This window comes from Patagioenas fasciata, chromosome 8 (genome assembly GCF_037038585.1).
Source record: "Patagioenas fasciata isolate bPatFas1 chromosome 8, bPatFas1.hap1, whole genome shotgun sequence".
Taxonomy (NCBI): Eukaryota; Metazoa; Chordata; class Aves; order Columbiformes; family Columbidae; genus Patagioenas; species Patagioenas fasciata.
Genome location: NC_092527.1, coordinates 25,444,847 through 25,461,255, shown reverse-complemented (window position 1 = coordinate 25,461,255; position 16,409 = coordinate 25,444,847). Strand labels below are relative to the sequence as shown.

General features: G+C 39.5%; 1 protein-coding gene across 10 annotated transcripts in view; it reads right to left on the bottom strand.

The window, feature by feature from the left end:
- Window positions 1-16,409, bottom strand: part of MARCHF8 (membrane associated ring-CH-type finger 8) — a 94,254-nt gene that overhangs the window by 36,774 nt on the left and 41,071 nt on the right. For 4 of the 10 annotated variants that reach the window (XM_071811981.1, XM_071811980.1, XM_071811979.1 and 1 more), the window contains one exon: window positions 13,059-13,190. The exons of 5 other annotated variants lie outside the window; for them this stretch is intronic. In XM_071811981.1, the coding sequence (XP_071668082.1) occupies window positions 13,059-13,190 (132 nt within the window). Of the gene's footprint in view, window positions 1-3,285; window positions 3,422-13,058; window positions 13,191-16,409 lie in introns of those variants that run through there. One more of the 10 variants, XM_071811984.1, reaches the window with a different exon arrangement.

The window sequence follows — 16,409 nt, the reverse complement described above, 5'->3', positions numbered from 1 at the left end:
TCCACCAAAATCAACAAGAAATGCCTGTGGTCTCAGGAACATTCAGACTGAGTCACTATCAAGATCCTGATCTAAAAAAAAAAAAAGGTGTTTCAGTAACTGCAACTGGCAGTAGGCACACTTCAGCAGATCTGGATATAAAGAAATTTTAAAATATTGACTTGCCTTAAAACATGAGAAGCAGAGAAGAAAAATTGCAACAAGAGTCAGCTAGAAAAACATGTGTTTGCTTTTGCACATGGAAATCTAAATGTTGCACATTCAGCATGGAGAAGCAGGAGTCTCTAAGTGAACTGCAGGAAGGGACCGCTGTGCAGTGCTGACTCCGAGCAATGCCAAAGCCCATGGAGCTGTGTTGCCTAAATAAAGACAGGGATGAACCCCGTGACCCAGCACAGTGAGGCAGTAAATCTGAAAGCTAACAAACAGAAAGAAAAAAAAAAAAACAAATTTTGGAGCAAGCGGTGTGAATCCAGAGTATGGTGCTCTGAGCACCCCTAACTACCATTCCTGGGCAGGGTGGCTGTAGCTGAAAAAGGGATGCTCTGTTCAAGCAGCCTCATTTCCCATCACTGTAACCCTAACATTACCAGATCACAGTGGAAGAGTGTCTGAGGCAATGAGATGGGTGACTACCAAGACCTATTGGCTGAAGAGAGGGCTCCCAAAAGAGGAAGTTTCCCCATTTCTCATTGGGAAACTTCAGCGCAGCTACTGTCTCATAAGTAGGGCTGAAGTTTCTGTGTGTCTGAATGAGCTGAATGGCAGCAGCTGCACAAGAACTAAATTTACCACTGCAGCCCCAGGAACGCCTCCATTTTCTGCTAAAATAAAATCTCTTGGCCATTAGACTATTGGAACAGAAGCTTTTCCAGTTAACTAAAAACATTTACTCATTCTCTTTCCGCATCTCTCATGCTCCAGTTCCAGTAAGATCCTGCTTGGTTTCAGACTTTTTTATGAAACACACATGCATCAGGTCAAAAGTACTGATATTAGTGACTAGTATTAAACAATTCACTTCACTGGGTTCCTCTGCTGCTCACATTTATTCCTAGGAATTAGAAAATGAACTGCAGCTGTCAGAGTGCTGGCTGACCTACTGTGGACTGTACTGCATTCCTGCACACATGCTGACATTGCATTTTCTAAAGTTTATTTCCCAAGGGGAAAGGGTTATAAATAAGTCTCACATTCTCAGTAAATCTCCTGCCCTTCATTCCCTAGAGCTTTGAACGGGGGCATTTTTTTGTCACAGGAAATTGCATCAAAGTTCTCAGAAAAAGTGTATTCACTTATACAATTTGCTTTTGCTGAACTGCTTTTAACTCTACTCCCACCAAAGCCAGATTTTAAAAATTCAGTTTCAGTCTTCTCTATGTTCACGCATTCTCTATGTCTACACATTTGTTATCTGCAGAAATCTGGACACATATGAAATCTGCAGCTGTTTTACAACATAATAGGTTTTATTAAAATACATTTTGTATTTTTTGAAAGCAACTTAAAAAACCCCAAACAAACACAAAAATCTGCTAAATTACTAAAGGCATTTCTGTATACCTTCTGAAAACACATACAGTCAGATCTCTAGGGAGGCTGTTTTCTCTTGCAGTCTCCACTTGGAACTGGGCAAGAAGCTGAAGCAATAAATAGAGGCTTCACCACAGGCTCTAGAATCCTGCAGAGAGGATTCACTTTTGAGGTAAGATGCTCAGATTGTCAGCTTTTATGCCTGAGGCATCACACTGACAAAATGCTGATCCCATTACAAAAAGGTTCTGATCCAGAACTGGAACTTCCCAGACCATACCTCCCCCCTCCCTGCTCTCAACACCTATTTCTGCCTCCACTACAAAAGATAAAATTATGCCTAAATATAAGTAACTAGCCTTCCAGTTTGAAATTACTACTGAAGTATTTTCTAGGAGGTTAAAAAATAAGTAACTGCTGTTTTGGAAATCCACTTTTCATAAAGGCCAAACCCCAGATAAGCAATATTGCCTATCTGGACATTACAAATCTGTTACAAAATGATCTTATTTCCAAAACAAGAAGATATCAAACAAACTGTAAGAGGGACATGATGAGGCCAGTCAACAATTTACAACCTTTTCCAAAATACGCTCCACGAGTTTGACATCAACATCCTGAAGCAGGCAACTGTGGCAGTCACTTGGTAGAGGAGAAACCTGAGGCACATGGCAATTATGCTGCCCTGAGTGAAATTCACCCCTACTTGTCCTACTCTTACACGTGGTGCTGCTCAGCAGCTGTGTCCTGTTACAGACACGTGGCTGAATAGTGCACGTGGTTTGCACGGGACGAGTTTCATGTACAGTGAAGTCATGCAAGAACACGATTGAGATCTCCCCCTTCCATTCTTCTGAGTTGTAGAATGTACATCTCCAAGATGGGTCTTGTCAGGGCAGTGACTTTCACATGGAGTACCAGACACTGGGATCTGCCTAAAGAGATGCCTCCTGGAGCTCATCATCTGGTAAAGCACTAGCTACACTTTATAAGTGCTTCCTCTAAGTCAGAAGAATGGTCTCATTCACCCCACCAGTTTTCCCTCCCTGAAACTGTTCTATTTGTTCTCACCACTCATTAATGTGATCCCATTTCCCTGGCTGTTCAATGGCCTTTAGATCTCTAAGCACAGTGGTCCATGAGAATGCAGAAGGTGCTCCACAACAACCTCATTCCTGTGCATAGAGGCAAGCAAGCTAATGGTAACACAAAGATTAAGCTAACATCCAAAGACGTCTAATTTTTTTGTTTGTTTTCATTACAGGTGAGGCACCACAGCATAAGGAACCTAGAGCATTTACCAATATTTGGGATGTTAGGATCTTGAGATTCAAGATTAAGAAACACTGCTTTGGTCAATAATTGTATGGGCACTCCTCATCTAGGTAATTTGATATTTAAATTTTTCCAACCTTTGGCACAAGCAGAAACCCTGCTGGCCATGCTGTCACACACACAGACATAACTGGAGCATAGAAGTGGAACTGAAGTAAGAGGATTACATTTCAGGAGGGACACGTTTTAGTGAGAGACTAGAGGCTTAAGGAGATTAAAAGATAGGAGCTGCATCAGAGTGACAGGGTGAAAACCAGCATAGGCCACACATAAACATTGCCTATAAGTAAGCATTGCTTCATATCCTTCAGCAGCAGAGAGATACAGCGAGCAGAACAGCAAATGAACCAGTGACCGCATCAACTGCATCTTCAGCCACCTCCATTGTCCTCAGCACCATCTTAATTCATGTCATACCTGCATCTTCTGTCTCCTTGTGCCTTTTATCACCCTTGTTTCTTCTTAGCTGCTGCTCTTTCCACATGAACCAGCCCTTTTCTCATGTCTTTCTATTATTATCTATAGTCTTTCTCTGTATCACTCCACATCACCACTGGAAAACAAATGGAAATAGTTTTTAATTCAATGCAAGAAAAGGATGCTGGGATACTATATAAAGGAGGGTAACTTACACATCAGGAAACTAGAATGGATAGAAATATAGCTGCCTTCATGAGAGCTAATCCTCAGTACAAAGGGGAACTTCTGTAAGCTTTAGAAAACAGGACTGCAATAATTTTTAAATCCAGGAGGATTTTATTTTTCTGCTAGCTAACACTCTTCAAAAGTGGAGCATTAGATTTGGCTTCCAGATCAATATGTCCTTCTAACAAATACTTACAGAAATGGTAGTTTTATTCCCTGAACGATATGGAGTTGAACTCACTACCAAGTGTTACAAATGCCGGAGGGCCGAGCATGACTGGAACATCCTATCTGGATGTAACTTAGAAGTCAGAAAACTATGCTAAATTCAACTGATGCTTTCAAGAAACAAGAGAATTCAGGAGCAGACCTTTGTGGTGCTAAGCATAACACATGGCAAAATGCTGGAATTGCTTCAGAAAGCTTGTAACCCAATAGAAGAAAATGCAAAGATAACTACAGCAAGCTGACAGCAGACACTGAGATGGATGGATACAGGCATATTGAATAAAAGCTGCCAGGCATATTTGTGTCAAATACATTAAAATATATATATACATATATACACACACGTATATACATATATATTAAACCCCTCCCCTAAAAAATACATTTTTATTTCATTTAATAGAAAGAACTGGCAGTAGACAGGGCCGAATCCCAAGGGCTATAGTAAAGTAAGCCAAAGAAACTCTCACAAAAGAGAAGTCCTGCAAGTGTCATCTGAATTTTAATGACAAGGTAGTTGTGATCTCATTTATATCACAGATAGCATCACAGAAGAGAAAAAAAATCAGATGATCACTGAGCCAGGACTTGGGAACCAGAGGTTCACTATCTGTAGTCAGATCTTTATGGCCTTGGATATTAAACCTTTAAAAGCTTGATTGAAAAGAACGGGACAGAAAGTCAGAGATCACCTCTGAAAAGCGCTGACAGGTAAAACTGGTTCATATCTATAAACAGTAAAGAAGAGGACAACTTGTAAAAATACTCTCATTACATTGAGCATACTTAAATTCTCTTCCAGTACTGTTCAGGAGTTCACATTTTCTCCTTGCTAAATTCACACTTCTTGATACTGTAGATGTCCTGTTTTCATTTCAAGTATATCTGTGTTCACCTTTCTTTTCCTTTCGGTGAAAAGCATGTTAACATCTTCCCTGGAGTCAGACACGTGAGAAAGCTTCTGCGTGTGCTTCCACAAAGCAAAAGCAGCTGCTACATAGCATGGTATGTCATGGCAGAAGTGAAAACTATTTTAAATAAAAAGCAGAAGAGCAAAAAGGGGAAAGGAGCATAGAGAAAGTAATAAGCAATATAATGTGCAGTACAACTGCGGAGGAAAAAAACCGAAAAGAAACAATTCTTCTCTCCCTCTAGTTTTTGGTTTTGTTTCAAAGACAAAATGACTCTTACATTTCTTTGTTGAATTTGGTATGCAGGTCTTCTATTGACAGACAATTTGCAGAAACCATTAAAGGCTTGAAGTATCAAGTAAAAGCAGACTGAAAGTCCTGCTTCACATGCTTCTTCACAGGCTAGCAGAAAATATTTGATGGCAAAAGAGAATGAGGAATTCCCTTTCCAACTGTACACACCCAAGGAATGTCCTTGTCCTTGTTGTATAATACCTTGCCCACTTTCAAGATAATGGACTGCAGAAATGAGACTGTTAACATCTATCCTACAGCTGTTGCATCTCAGAAATCCTTTGACAAAAGAAACTGAGCTCCCATTGGTAAGTCTCTTCCAGTGGTCATCTGCCGTAGTATTATAGTGACTCTGTAGAATATGAAGTTTCTTGATTAAAAGAAATTAACATCTCTTTTTAAAAAATAAGAGACAAAAATCTGCCTTTTGGTCAGATTATCATCGCATTTACCTAGTCTGATTTTTTATGGCATTATATGAATTTGGTCCTTGTTCTATTTTTTTTTTTTTTTTTTTTAAGGCTACCTTTGTTTGATTTCTTCAATTAGCACACACATTGCTTCATGCCTGTTTCTCTCCACCCAGGACAGCTAGTGACACTGTATGCTAGATAATCTGGACACAGCCTTAATCTTACCTCTAAAAGGGTTTTGCCCCACTATTACTCAGGGAAACAGAGAAGGAAAAGAATGGTTTATAGAACACAATTCAGCTTGTAATCAGCTAGAATTCTCATTATCTGTAACACATGCAAAACCAGTGCTTATAGTTTATTAGGAGGACTGATGTCTTCTTATTTGTAAACCACACTGTGCAGGTTAAGGCCACCTTACATAGGAAGTGGGTTGATCCTGACACTGCTCTTCAACTCCCCTTACCATTTAACACAGCATGTTTTGACAGAAGAGAAGATGCCCGATGCATAATTAAGAGCTTGGATATGGTTGTAATGTTTAAATGTCACTGGTATGCCATGAAAAAACAGGGTGCAAAAGTAACTTATACCCACACAAAATTCCCTGCCTTGCACAACCAGTTGTAATTTTCCAGGCAAAATAAGCTTTAAGGAAAGACAGTTTTAGTTTTTCTTTTGCCTGCCTACAGTGTGTTTGCCATTTCAGTACAAGTATTGTGGTAAATCATGAGCTTACAAAGTACAGCTCAAGTTTTCAGCTCTCCTATCCTTACAGTCATGAGAAAAAACTGACAGGAAGTCTTTTCATTGTGAAAGTGCTTCCAGTTGAAATACACAGGCAGCCTGAAACAGCTGGTCAAGTGGGGGCAAGCCATTCAGCTAAAATGCTGGTGTTGCAATGATGAAATACAGTAAGAATAACTTGTCACTAAAGTTCATTGCTTAAAGGTTGATGAAAAACAACAGGGACAGTTATAAACCATTGCCCCTTCAAAACCTGCAGCTCCCAAGCTTTCCCATACATAAAGCCATTTCAGGGATGTTGACTGCAGCAAGGCTCATAATTTCTTAATTTAAGAGTCTCTTTCCAATTGTAATAACTACAACAGACTACAGGACAGACGATCACTAAGTGAACTCCTACTCTAACCCTTGATTGTAACCTGGGAAATGAGAAGCCAACAGAAGTCAGGACACTAATTTGACTTGAAACAAGGGATATTTTTAGGCAGTGCTCTCATGAAGACCAGAGTAGGTGCAGAGCCACAATTATGGGAGACGGAAGCATTAAAAACATAATTTTAGCAGAAGCATAGTTCTGAGTAAAGCAGAGAGAGAAAACACAGGAATTATTACCCTAACCACGACAGCCCAGCCTGGATTTGAAAGCAGAGCTGGTGCCTCAGATAGCCTCAGGTATTACATCTGGTTCTTCAAACTTATCTGACCCCTTTGAGACAGACAAATACTTCCTTGGGGAAGAGTGTTGTTACATTTCAAAGTCCTAATGTTAAACCACTGACTGTCAATCGAGATAAAACAAGCACCCCAATGAGTCCTAAAACACTATTTTTCCATCAGACAGCAAGAGAGAAACTGATGACAAGAAACAACAACAAAATTAGCCATTAACAGAAACCAGATGGAACGGTAGAAACTATTGAAAGAACACTATTAACTTAATACCAAGAGAAAGAAATAACAGTGTGTAGTAACCACAAAACATCTCAATACGGAGACCAACCAACCATCAAGGTCAACATAAGGGAGCTTAAATTGGTTGGTTTAGAGACTGCCTCCTGTTACGCTAGGCTAGGCTGGGAAAAACAAAGAAAGGAAAAAGGGAGGAGAGGAAGGAAAAAGGGAGGAGAGGAAGGGAAGGATCCCCAAACAAAAGAAAGCCAATCCCCCATGTCGACAGTAGCCCAGTTGCCCAACAGAAGGTGCAGAAACTATGCCCTGGAAAAACATTTTAAAGACATTTATTCCTCTTCCCAACACTCTCCTGCCTCCTGCTACCTCAGTGCCATCTTCTCTGCCGATTTCTATCACTGAAGAGCTTCAGATTAACTTTTACTAACAAAAAAAAAAAAAAAAAAAAAAAAGGTTAAAAAAAAAAGTTAAAAGAAAAAAAAGTGAAAGATGCACAGGTCTTTACAGTCCACACTAGGACCTAGATTAAGCTTTTTCTAGGAAAACACCAATTCGAGTCACCAAGTTGCCACTGAAGCACTACTGGCTCTAGTACTCAGAAATCAAACTGTTCCCCACTTTTTAAACAACTACATATCAGTTTCCTCAGCCTCTGATACACATACATAAAATGACTCAAGTTTCAAAATCACAAAATTAGCTTAAAATTCATAAAACGAGTGCACACATTCTCAATCACATAGGCTGAGTACACCAAAATAAACATGATAAAAATAATTCAGCAACATTGCCTAGTACGTGCACAAGAAAGGAAGAAAATTTGTAAAGTGTGTTTCAAACACTAGTTAAAAAAAAAAAAAGAACATTTATCTTCATAACCTTTATTGCAGTTATATGCAGGACAAATGCATGGGTATGGCGCTTCCATGCTCAGTCCAGAGATTGTAAAATCACCATTTCTTTTCACATTATAATCTCCATTATTTCAGTACTACTGTTTAGATTTTGCTTTTGAAAGTGTTACACCTCAGAAAGAAGCAACAGGGTGTGTTTGTTTTGGTTTTGTAGGTGTTTGTTTGGTTTTGTTTGGTTTTTTCTGTCTGTTTGTTTGGGTTTTGTTTGTTTGTTTGGTATTGGTTGAGTGTGTTGGTTTATTTTGGTTTGTTTTTTTCCTGAGGGGGTGGGGATGGTGATTATTTTTTTTTCTGTACTAGGACTGAAATTCAGGGTTCTTTTTCACCAAATGAGGCTGACATTACAGAGGCAAGGCTGTCTGAGGTTATCACCTAGCCAGTAGGTTGAAGTCATTCTGTTCTTTGCCACAAGGCAAAATGTAGAAAAAAGGGATGAGATACAGGGCTCGGGGGGGAGTAATCTGTGTAGTCTTTCAACCCTGAACTGCTTAACTAAAGAAATGGAAAAATCACCCTCTCGCAATGCCGAGACAATAAGCTTTTGGAGCACTTGTTATGTCTTTAGGCACTTCTGGACAGCTTTACACTATCCTTCTGGTGTCTACAGATAACAACAAAACAAGAGAACTTGGAAGAAACAGCACCTATGGATATTCTCTGTGCAGCCATATGATGAAAGGCTCAAATTGGACCCTTCTGATTTCCTCATGGCTAGCCTCATAAAGAAAAAACATTAATGTAATTAATGAAAAAAAAAAAAAAGGAAAATTCTTTACTACCAAGCAGGAGACAAAGTTATGGGCAAGAGTATTTTAACTCATTTCAACAAAGGCAGCTCCCAATCAGACTTTGCAGGGCCTGTGAGGCTGTACTGGGAGAGACAACTGCTACCTCCTTCAAGACCACTGTGGAACTGCTCTTGTGAGAAGCTAAATCACTTCAGCTGAGAGGAAAAGGTGATGTGAACCTCAAAGGTTTTGGTCCTAATAGAGGCAGAGTAACTTTTCAACATCAGCGGGAAAAAGTGGCTCTCATAAGACTTATCTGACTCATTAAAACCTAGTTTCTGAGATGACTGGCAAAGACATTGATTGCTTGGCTGTTCATCATCTCAATCTAAGCCATGTTAAGGTTCCAACACACCTGTAACAGCCACCAAGCAAATACATTTAGCAACACTAGTTATTTGGTGAGCCTGAAGTCAAGATAATAAAATAGCACTAGGAAAGTCCTTACTCAAGGTCTTTGTCTTTTGTCCACTTATAGCAGACAGATGAGAAAGGGATGTTTTTAACAAAGAAACGTATGGATTCCAAGAGACATTACAAAAGAGTATTTTTAGCAAATGCAACCATAAGAAAGAAAGGCGTAGTTTTAGCAACAAGTGGAAAGAATCTGTAAGTGAAAACAACATACCCAGAAGTGATGTTTAGCAAAAATTAAATCCTAATGTCAAAAACACATCAAGAAGAGACATGAAAGGGAAGGCAAGCAAGCCAGAAAAAGACATCAAAGAGGAGAAGAGGTGGGAAGAACAGCATAATCTCAAATTCTCTCTGTTCTTTACAGATTTGTGATTATTAAAGATCTAGACAGAAAAGATTTTCCTTTTTTCTTTTATTTTTTTTTTGTGTCTTGTATTTCTCAGCAACTCAATGTAGCAGTAACTTAGAAAAGTTTAGCTGTGCTCTACAGCTCTGTCTGAATTGTCTATTGATAACTGCCTATTTTTGCCCTTCTCCAAACGCTCTTTTAACATTAACACAGTGGCAGGGTTTCCCCGTTGAGGCTGACTCATTTCTATTGCAGCTGACAGGACTCCTGCTCTTCCAAATTTTAGTCTTTTGATATGGCTCACAGCAAAGGACTCTATGTGGAACATGAAGCATTATTATAATAATAAATACAGAAGGTATGGCTTGGTAGCGATCATGTTACTACCAGGCACCCTTCCTGAAAGCCATGAGGGGAAATTTATCTCTCAAAAAAAGAAAAGCCTGGCCAGACACCAGTACAGTTGAGTAACTTTCACAAAGAGATGACAAATTATGCTAATCAGAATCATCAGTGCTAGTTAGGGCCAGGCTGCCTTTAACAGGTGCAGTTAAAATCCACTGACACCACTCAGAAATAAACACAAAGCTTTGATAATTACAGTAATCATGTATGAGTATTTAACAGGAAGCTTAAACAAGAGCAAAATGGGCAAATGTGGAGACAAGCCCTTTCCCTGCATTTCCAGGCACTCTTTCCTGCTGAAAGAGAATTTAGGTCCCAGAAGGCAATAGCCCAACACGAGTTCTAACAAAGGAAGTAGTCAAGGATGCATCACCGATTTTTGAGTCAGGGAGATATGTGTTTATGTTTTCACCATTGTTTTTACATAATTCAATTTATACTCCAGTTTCTTAGAGGTTAATTGGAACAAGCAAAACTTTTTCTTGCCATGCATGCTCACTTTTTTAGACTGAAAATTTTGAGAGATGAAAGGTGGAATTTTCCTACATATCCGCAATACCTAATAGCTAGTAAGACAGGACATAACATGAGGGGTCTACAATGCCGCTGTTACATGTCACCAAAAAAAAAAACAAACAATGCTTGAAAAGTGAAAGTACATGTTCTCAAAAGCAACTTTAACTGCACACTTGCTATAATATAAACCCCATAGAGATTCTCAGCATCACCAAAAACTGGTTGTGGAGCGGGCAAGGACCACGCTAAGAGCTTCACTTCTCTGCAAGAAGTCCAAAGGAGTACCTGGAAAGGTTCAAAAAATAGGAGGTAAAACATATTTCTGGACAAATCAATAGTAGTAATAATTACCTCACTGTGACTGATGCTACAGATTGACCTTTAGAAAGAAGCATACTGTCAAACAGCTATACACAGTAACACCCCAACTAAACCAGCCCTAGTTTAAGAGGGAAACACACTCATACAGAAAAGGCAAGTTTTGCACTAAGTCAAAATCTCGCCTAAGTCTGCATCCCTGACTCCTCCCATTAATCTCTCTGGCTCTGGTATATTTGAAGACTGTGTTACTCTGCTGCTGAAATGGTTTGGCAAGCTAATATTTTGGGGGCAGCAGAGCAGGGAAGCTACTTCATTTTCAATCAGAAACTGATTTTTTTCCTGAGATCTTTACATACAAAGCCCAGGCCACAATAATTTCACAGCCGTTTGATAGACCAAGCCTTGTATTTGAACCTCCATACAAAACAAACCCAAACCAACCAACCAAACCAAAAAAAACCAAACAAAAACCCTACAAAACCAAGCAGTATTACTAGTTGCTTGAATTCATATTCCAAATCAGATGGCAAACATTTTGGGATTGAGGATCAGTGAAGCAGTAAAATATACTTTAATCTTAAAAAACCAAAACGACACGCAAAAAAACCCCACGAAACACACCACAAACCAAACCTGAGAGTTTAAACCACGTAATCCCAAATCCATCTCTTAATTCCAATGACTTCAATCAAGTAACTGAATGCATAGGGCCTCACAATTCTAATAAAATCACAGAAAGAACCCTGCTCACAAGCTTCCATGAAACAAGGATCTTACGCACTGAAATGTCAGACAATCTGTTGTAAAAGAGTATTAGACTGTCACCTCTCTCTCACAACAAAACTGAAGCATCTCCAAAACTGAAGCTGCAGATCAATTCTCACTGTATGTACAGCATGTATTTTCAAGAGCTTTAATATATGAAGTCAAAAGGAGCTTTTTAAGTTTTTCAAAAGTTAACATTTCAAGTTATTTAGGACTCCCAAAGTCCCCTACAACACCCAAAGCCACAGGCTGACAGCGTATGTGACAAAATATCATCATTCCCAATTGTTAACAAAAGGAAAAAAAAATCTCACTAGATATCATCTTCATGTGTACATACAAATTATATTTAGGTGATCAAGTCATCTTGGAAGGCAACACACTGGCAGGCAGTGTACATACAAGCTTCGCCAACAGCACGTGATCATTAATCTCCTCCTGGGGGATTTCACATAAAGCTGACAATTTCTGCTTCCACCAGTAATGCTTATTTACTAAACCCCAGCTTGGACTTAAAGCTACCATTTTTAAAAGAAAACAATTTGTCTGCAGGGCAGAGCACCGTTTCATCCCAGTTGTTTAGCAGGGGCTCTTGATTTTTGCACTTTGAAGTTTGGGGCTTTCAGCAGCCCACTTAAATAAATAAATAAACAGAATCCCCACCAAACGGAAACAAACCCCCCAGCCAGGGCAGGCGGACACACACCCGCACCAGCGCCTTCACGTCAGAAGCAGCACACAGACTTAAGACACACAAAGCAAATAACATTTGAACAGTCTTGCCAAATGAGATTACGGGTTTGTATTCCTCCCTTTCTCACACATGCACAAACCCATACATTGCAGAGCAAATAATGCTCACAGAACAGAACAAAGACCCTTTGTTTTTGTTCCATAAGGTTTTGCAAAATCCCCTTCTTTGTCTAAAACTGAATTAATAGTGTTGCTTGAGCCCTGATGATCTAAATATACAAAGCTTGCGCAGAGAAGGAATATAGATTTATTTTAAAACAACTGATAACATTAGAAACTACAGACAAGCTTTTGAGAGCAAAAGCCCCAATTTACAAGCATCTTTATAAAGAAAATTTAAAAAAAAAAAAAAAAGTAGTAAACACTGCAGCCATTCAAATGCACACACTCTGAAAGGATACAATTGGAGCTTAACGCTTATCGCACCCAGCTGTGTTTTAACAGATCTCTTATGGCTACCTGCCCCCAAATAAAAGTGCTAATACCAATACAATTAAAAAGCCAGGTTAAATCAAAACAACAAAAAAAAATGCCAAACACCAGCAAGTTGTCCTTCTGCCTTAAATCCCAAGCACCTTCAGAAGGGTATTAGCATGAATGAAGGAAAGATACTTAAAAATAAAGCAGCTTCACAATTAGAACTGAACAAAGTATCACACTAAAAGGGATCGTTTGTGTAGGACTCTAACGAGGAGCCTCTACAGCAGCCTCTCCTGACAGGCTGCCCTGATGTACATATTTATTTTGCAGGACTTAACAGCATACCTATAATGAACCGCAAGCCAAGATACTCTGCTGACAAGGCATTCTCCTACCTGCAGCTTCATTTTCCAGCATGAATGCATGTGTGTATCCTCAGCATAGCTTCCTCTGGTTGCATGATTCCTGTTATCCAGGCTAAAGAGACGGAGCTGTGTAAGCAGAGCTGCTGACTTCCCTACATTTGCCTGCAGATGAAGAGAAAGAGTTGGTGCTGTACTTGCCTGGGCTTGTTTAAGCCCCCTAAATATAATACTAGTGTAGCTCAAACTAGACTAACTACTTCCTCCAGCTGATCCCAGTGAAAAGAGCTTGTGATGAATAATGCATGAGAGCTCCTATGAACATGCTCCATTCCTTGCAGCAGCTGATGTCCACCTCTCCCCCTTCCCAAAAGAAATCCTTAGCAATTTTTGTGCTGTGAAGCATAAAAATTCTCTCAATGTCCAAAGGGCAAGGAGGATGCCCCTCCTAGATCCATTTTCTTTCCTCTACTCATTAGTCAAACCAATAGATCTGGTGAGTTTGTTTTTTTTCCCCCAGTTAAAAATCTGTACAACGAAGAAGGCAAAGAAAGCACGATAAGTACAGAGCCATATCTCTGGACAACACAATACTAGTTAATCCAGTTGCTTAGTAATTAATTTTTCTTATTCCTTAGGGCTGTGATGCAAGAGAAGCTGTATAAACATGAACACTAAAGACAGAATGGAAGTGACAGACCAGAAAATAATATAGCATGAAGACAGAGGAAGAAAAAAATGATTTCTATAGCTGGCAAGTTCAGTTGACTGTTTACAGAGAAAAGAGATTGCTCAGGAGAAGTTAGTGGGTGGAAGAATATGAGGGATAAATTCACATGATTCTTCTCTTGAGCAATAAATTCCACTATGTCAGTACAATTTTGCAAGCTAACTACAAAAATCACTTTCAGATAGTCCTCCAAAAAGTGAACAAACACAGGACTAATTTGCAAGTACCTAATTTGCAAGTGCAATTACTGCAATAGGCAAATGTCAATACATCCCACTTGCAGAGTCTGTTCTATTTCTCAGAATTGTTTTGCTTTGATGTCATTGTTAGATACACCACAAATTATTTGGCATCTCTTTACCAGTTACCTGCTGCAATCCAAATAACATAGCCATTCAAACACAACTGACAAGGCTCTTGCCAGCTGTTAGTTTCCTGTAAAGGAAAGGTGGCATTAATGTATCATTTACAGTGAGGGAGTGAGAGTAGCTTCCTAAATCCTGAACCATGGCTCTTCAGTTTGAGCATAACATAACTCTCCAGACTTCTCTGAGGTTGGATTTCTTGGGTAACGTTAAAACTCAGAGACCGTCCTGACTTTCTACCCCCAGCCCAGGTGACTCATGAAGAAAAAAAAAAAAGATAGAAAGTGAAGACAACTGAGAGGGACGAAGAAGACGGATATTCAGCACGAGAGTTGTGACTGGTTATTACTTTTGAAAGACTCCTCTTTCACGTCTGCTAAGGGTGATCCTCCTGCAAGGATCAAAGCTAACCTTAGGACTCTCTAGATGACATTATCCAGACAGTTGCAGTTATTTTCATGCTTTCTCTGCGATACCCTCTGAGCCTGGGAATGCTTTACACACCACAATGCAAAGGAGAGGATTCTCCTTTCCTTCAACTGCACTTTTTTCAGACCAGCTCCATCCTCTTACCTTCATCAGTTCTCTGCCACATCCACTTTTAAACTGAGGTTTTCAGGTGACCACACACCCTTCAAAATTCAGTTTTATCACAAAAATCACATGGTACAAGTCTTGCAGCCAGGACCACTCCATACATACTTTGTTTCTCATCCTCTCTCACTCATGGTTGAAGACAACACCCTGAGCTAGATGGACCTTTTGTCTCATCTACCACAGCTGGTCCCATACCCTGAACACTCTGCATAACTTGCTTCCTCTCTCCCCCAAGACCAAATATTCTTTTCAAAAAATTAAAAGTCCATTACAAAAATAAAATCCACACAAACATTATCAGATCCATAACAAAGGTTATGGAAATACTTCACTTTAAAATACACCTCAAGGAGGAAAAGGATCTTAAGATTTAAAAAGCCTTCCTCCAGCTCCTCCATGATTTTAAAAATGAGAGCCAAGAAGCTTCCAGAGACTTAGCAGGTCTGCTCAAAGTGAGGAGGCAGGGGCTCTGCATAAACCCAGCCCCTCATGCTAGGAACTACAAGGCAAGTAATCGGGTTGAACATGATGGATACAAGAGGACCACGTTATAGAGAGATCTTCTGTTTCTGCAAAGGAAGCCAAAAGGACTATACCTTGTTGGAGGAAACATCATCATATGGCATACTCAGATTCTACACTATAAACAAACTGCAGCAGATCAAACGTGAAATAATTCATTCAGAGCTTTCTATACAACTGACAATTTCAGAAACCCCAGCAAATAGTAAATAGTAAGCTGCAAGATTACTCTATCAATGACGGGGTTCACAACTCACCTCTTGGTATTTTCATACCAGATGAGCGTTGGTTAAACAACAGAAAACTCATCCCTCTCCATGTCAGCCTTGCAGACTCCTGCACACACTCAGAGAGGCACCTGATATAGCCCTTGGATATTTACCCTCTTCCTCTTAGTACTTCAAGAGGTTAGGTCAAAGGTTTTCAAGGCTGGTTTCTAAATTGAATAGCTGTATTACTACCATTATGAAAAATTACGCAAGCACAGCAAGCTGGAAGAGAAATCCAGTTTAATCACATTCTGCACTCGTGTTACGCCAATGGACTCTGAGCCGAACTATGTCTGCACGTGGCCCATGGGACTGCTCCCATGACACCAGGTGTAAGTTTCTGGGAGAAGCAAACCAGAACACAAACATATAAGCATGAGAGTAATTAAATGCTTTTTATTATTTCAGACGGTTGTCTCTGTTGGGTATTCAATTTAAAGTATAACATGAGAGAATTAAAGCTTTTCTGCCTTCTAAAAAGGGTCTTTCATAGGGATTTAAAGAAAAAGGTATTTTCCTAACTTTTTAAAGGCATAATGAACTCAACTGGTTCCTGAATGCACCTGTTTGTTTAATGTAGCATACAAAATTTGTTTCTTAAAATCTCAGCAGCAGAAATGAAGGGATTTGCACTAAAAATCTGATTGTCCACTTAAAAATACCCACCCACCCACAAATCCTGCAATTTCTATGTATCACAGCTTCGTGAAAAAAAGAAAGGAATAAAAAGAAAAACACATTGGAAACGTGGATATCAAAAGCCTAAAGCGATGTGCCAAACAACTCCAAAGTGACTTGAGTTCATGGATCTTTTTAAGTGACATGTGATACTGGACTGCTTAGGGTCAACATACTCTTGAGTCTTGTATCCTCCAAATAAAGCAATTTTTTTCCCTTAAAC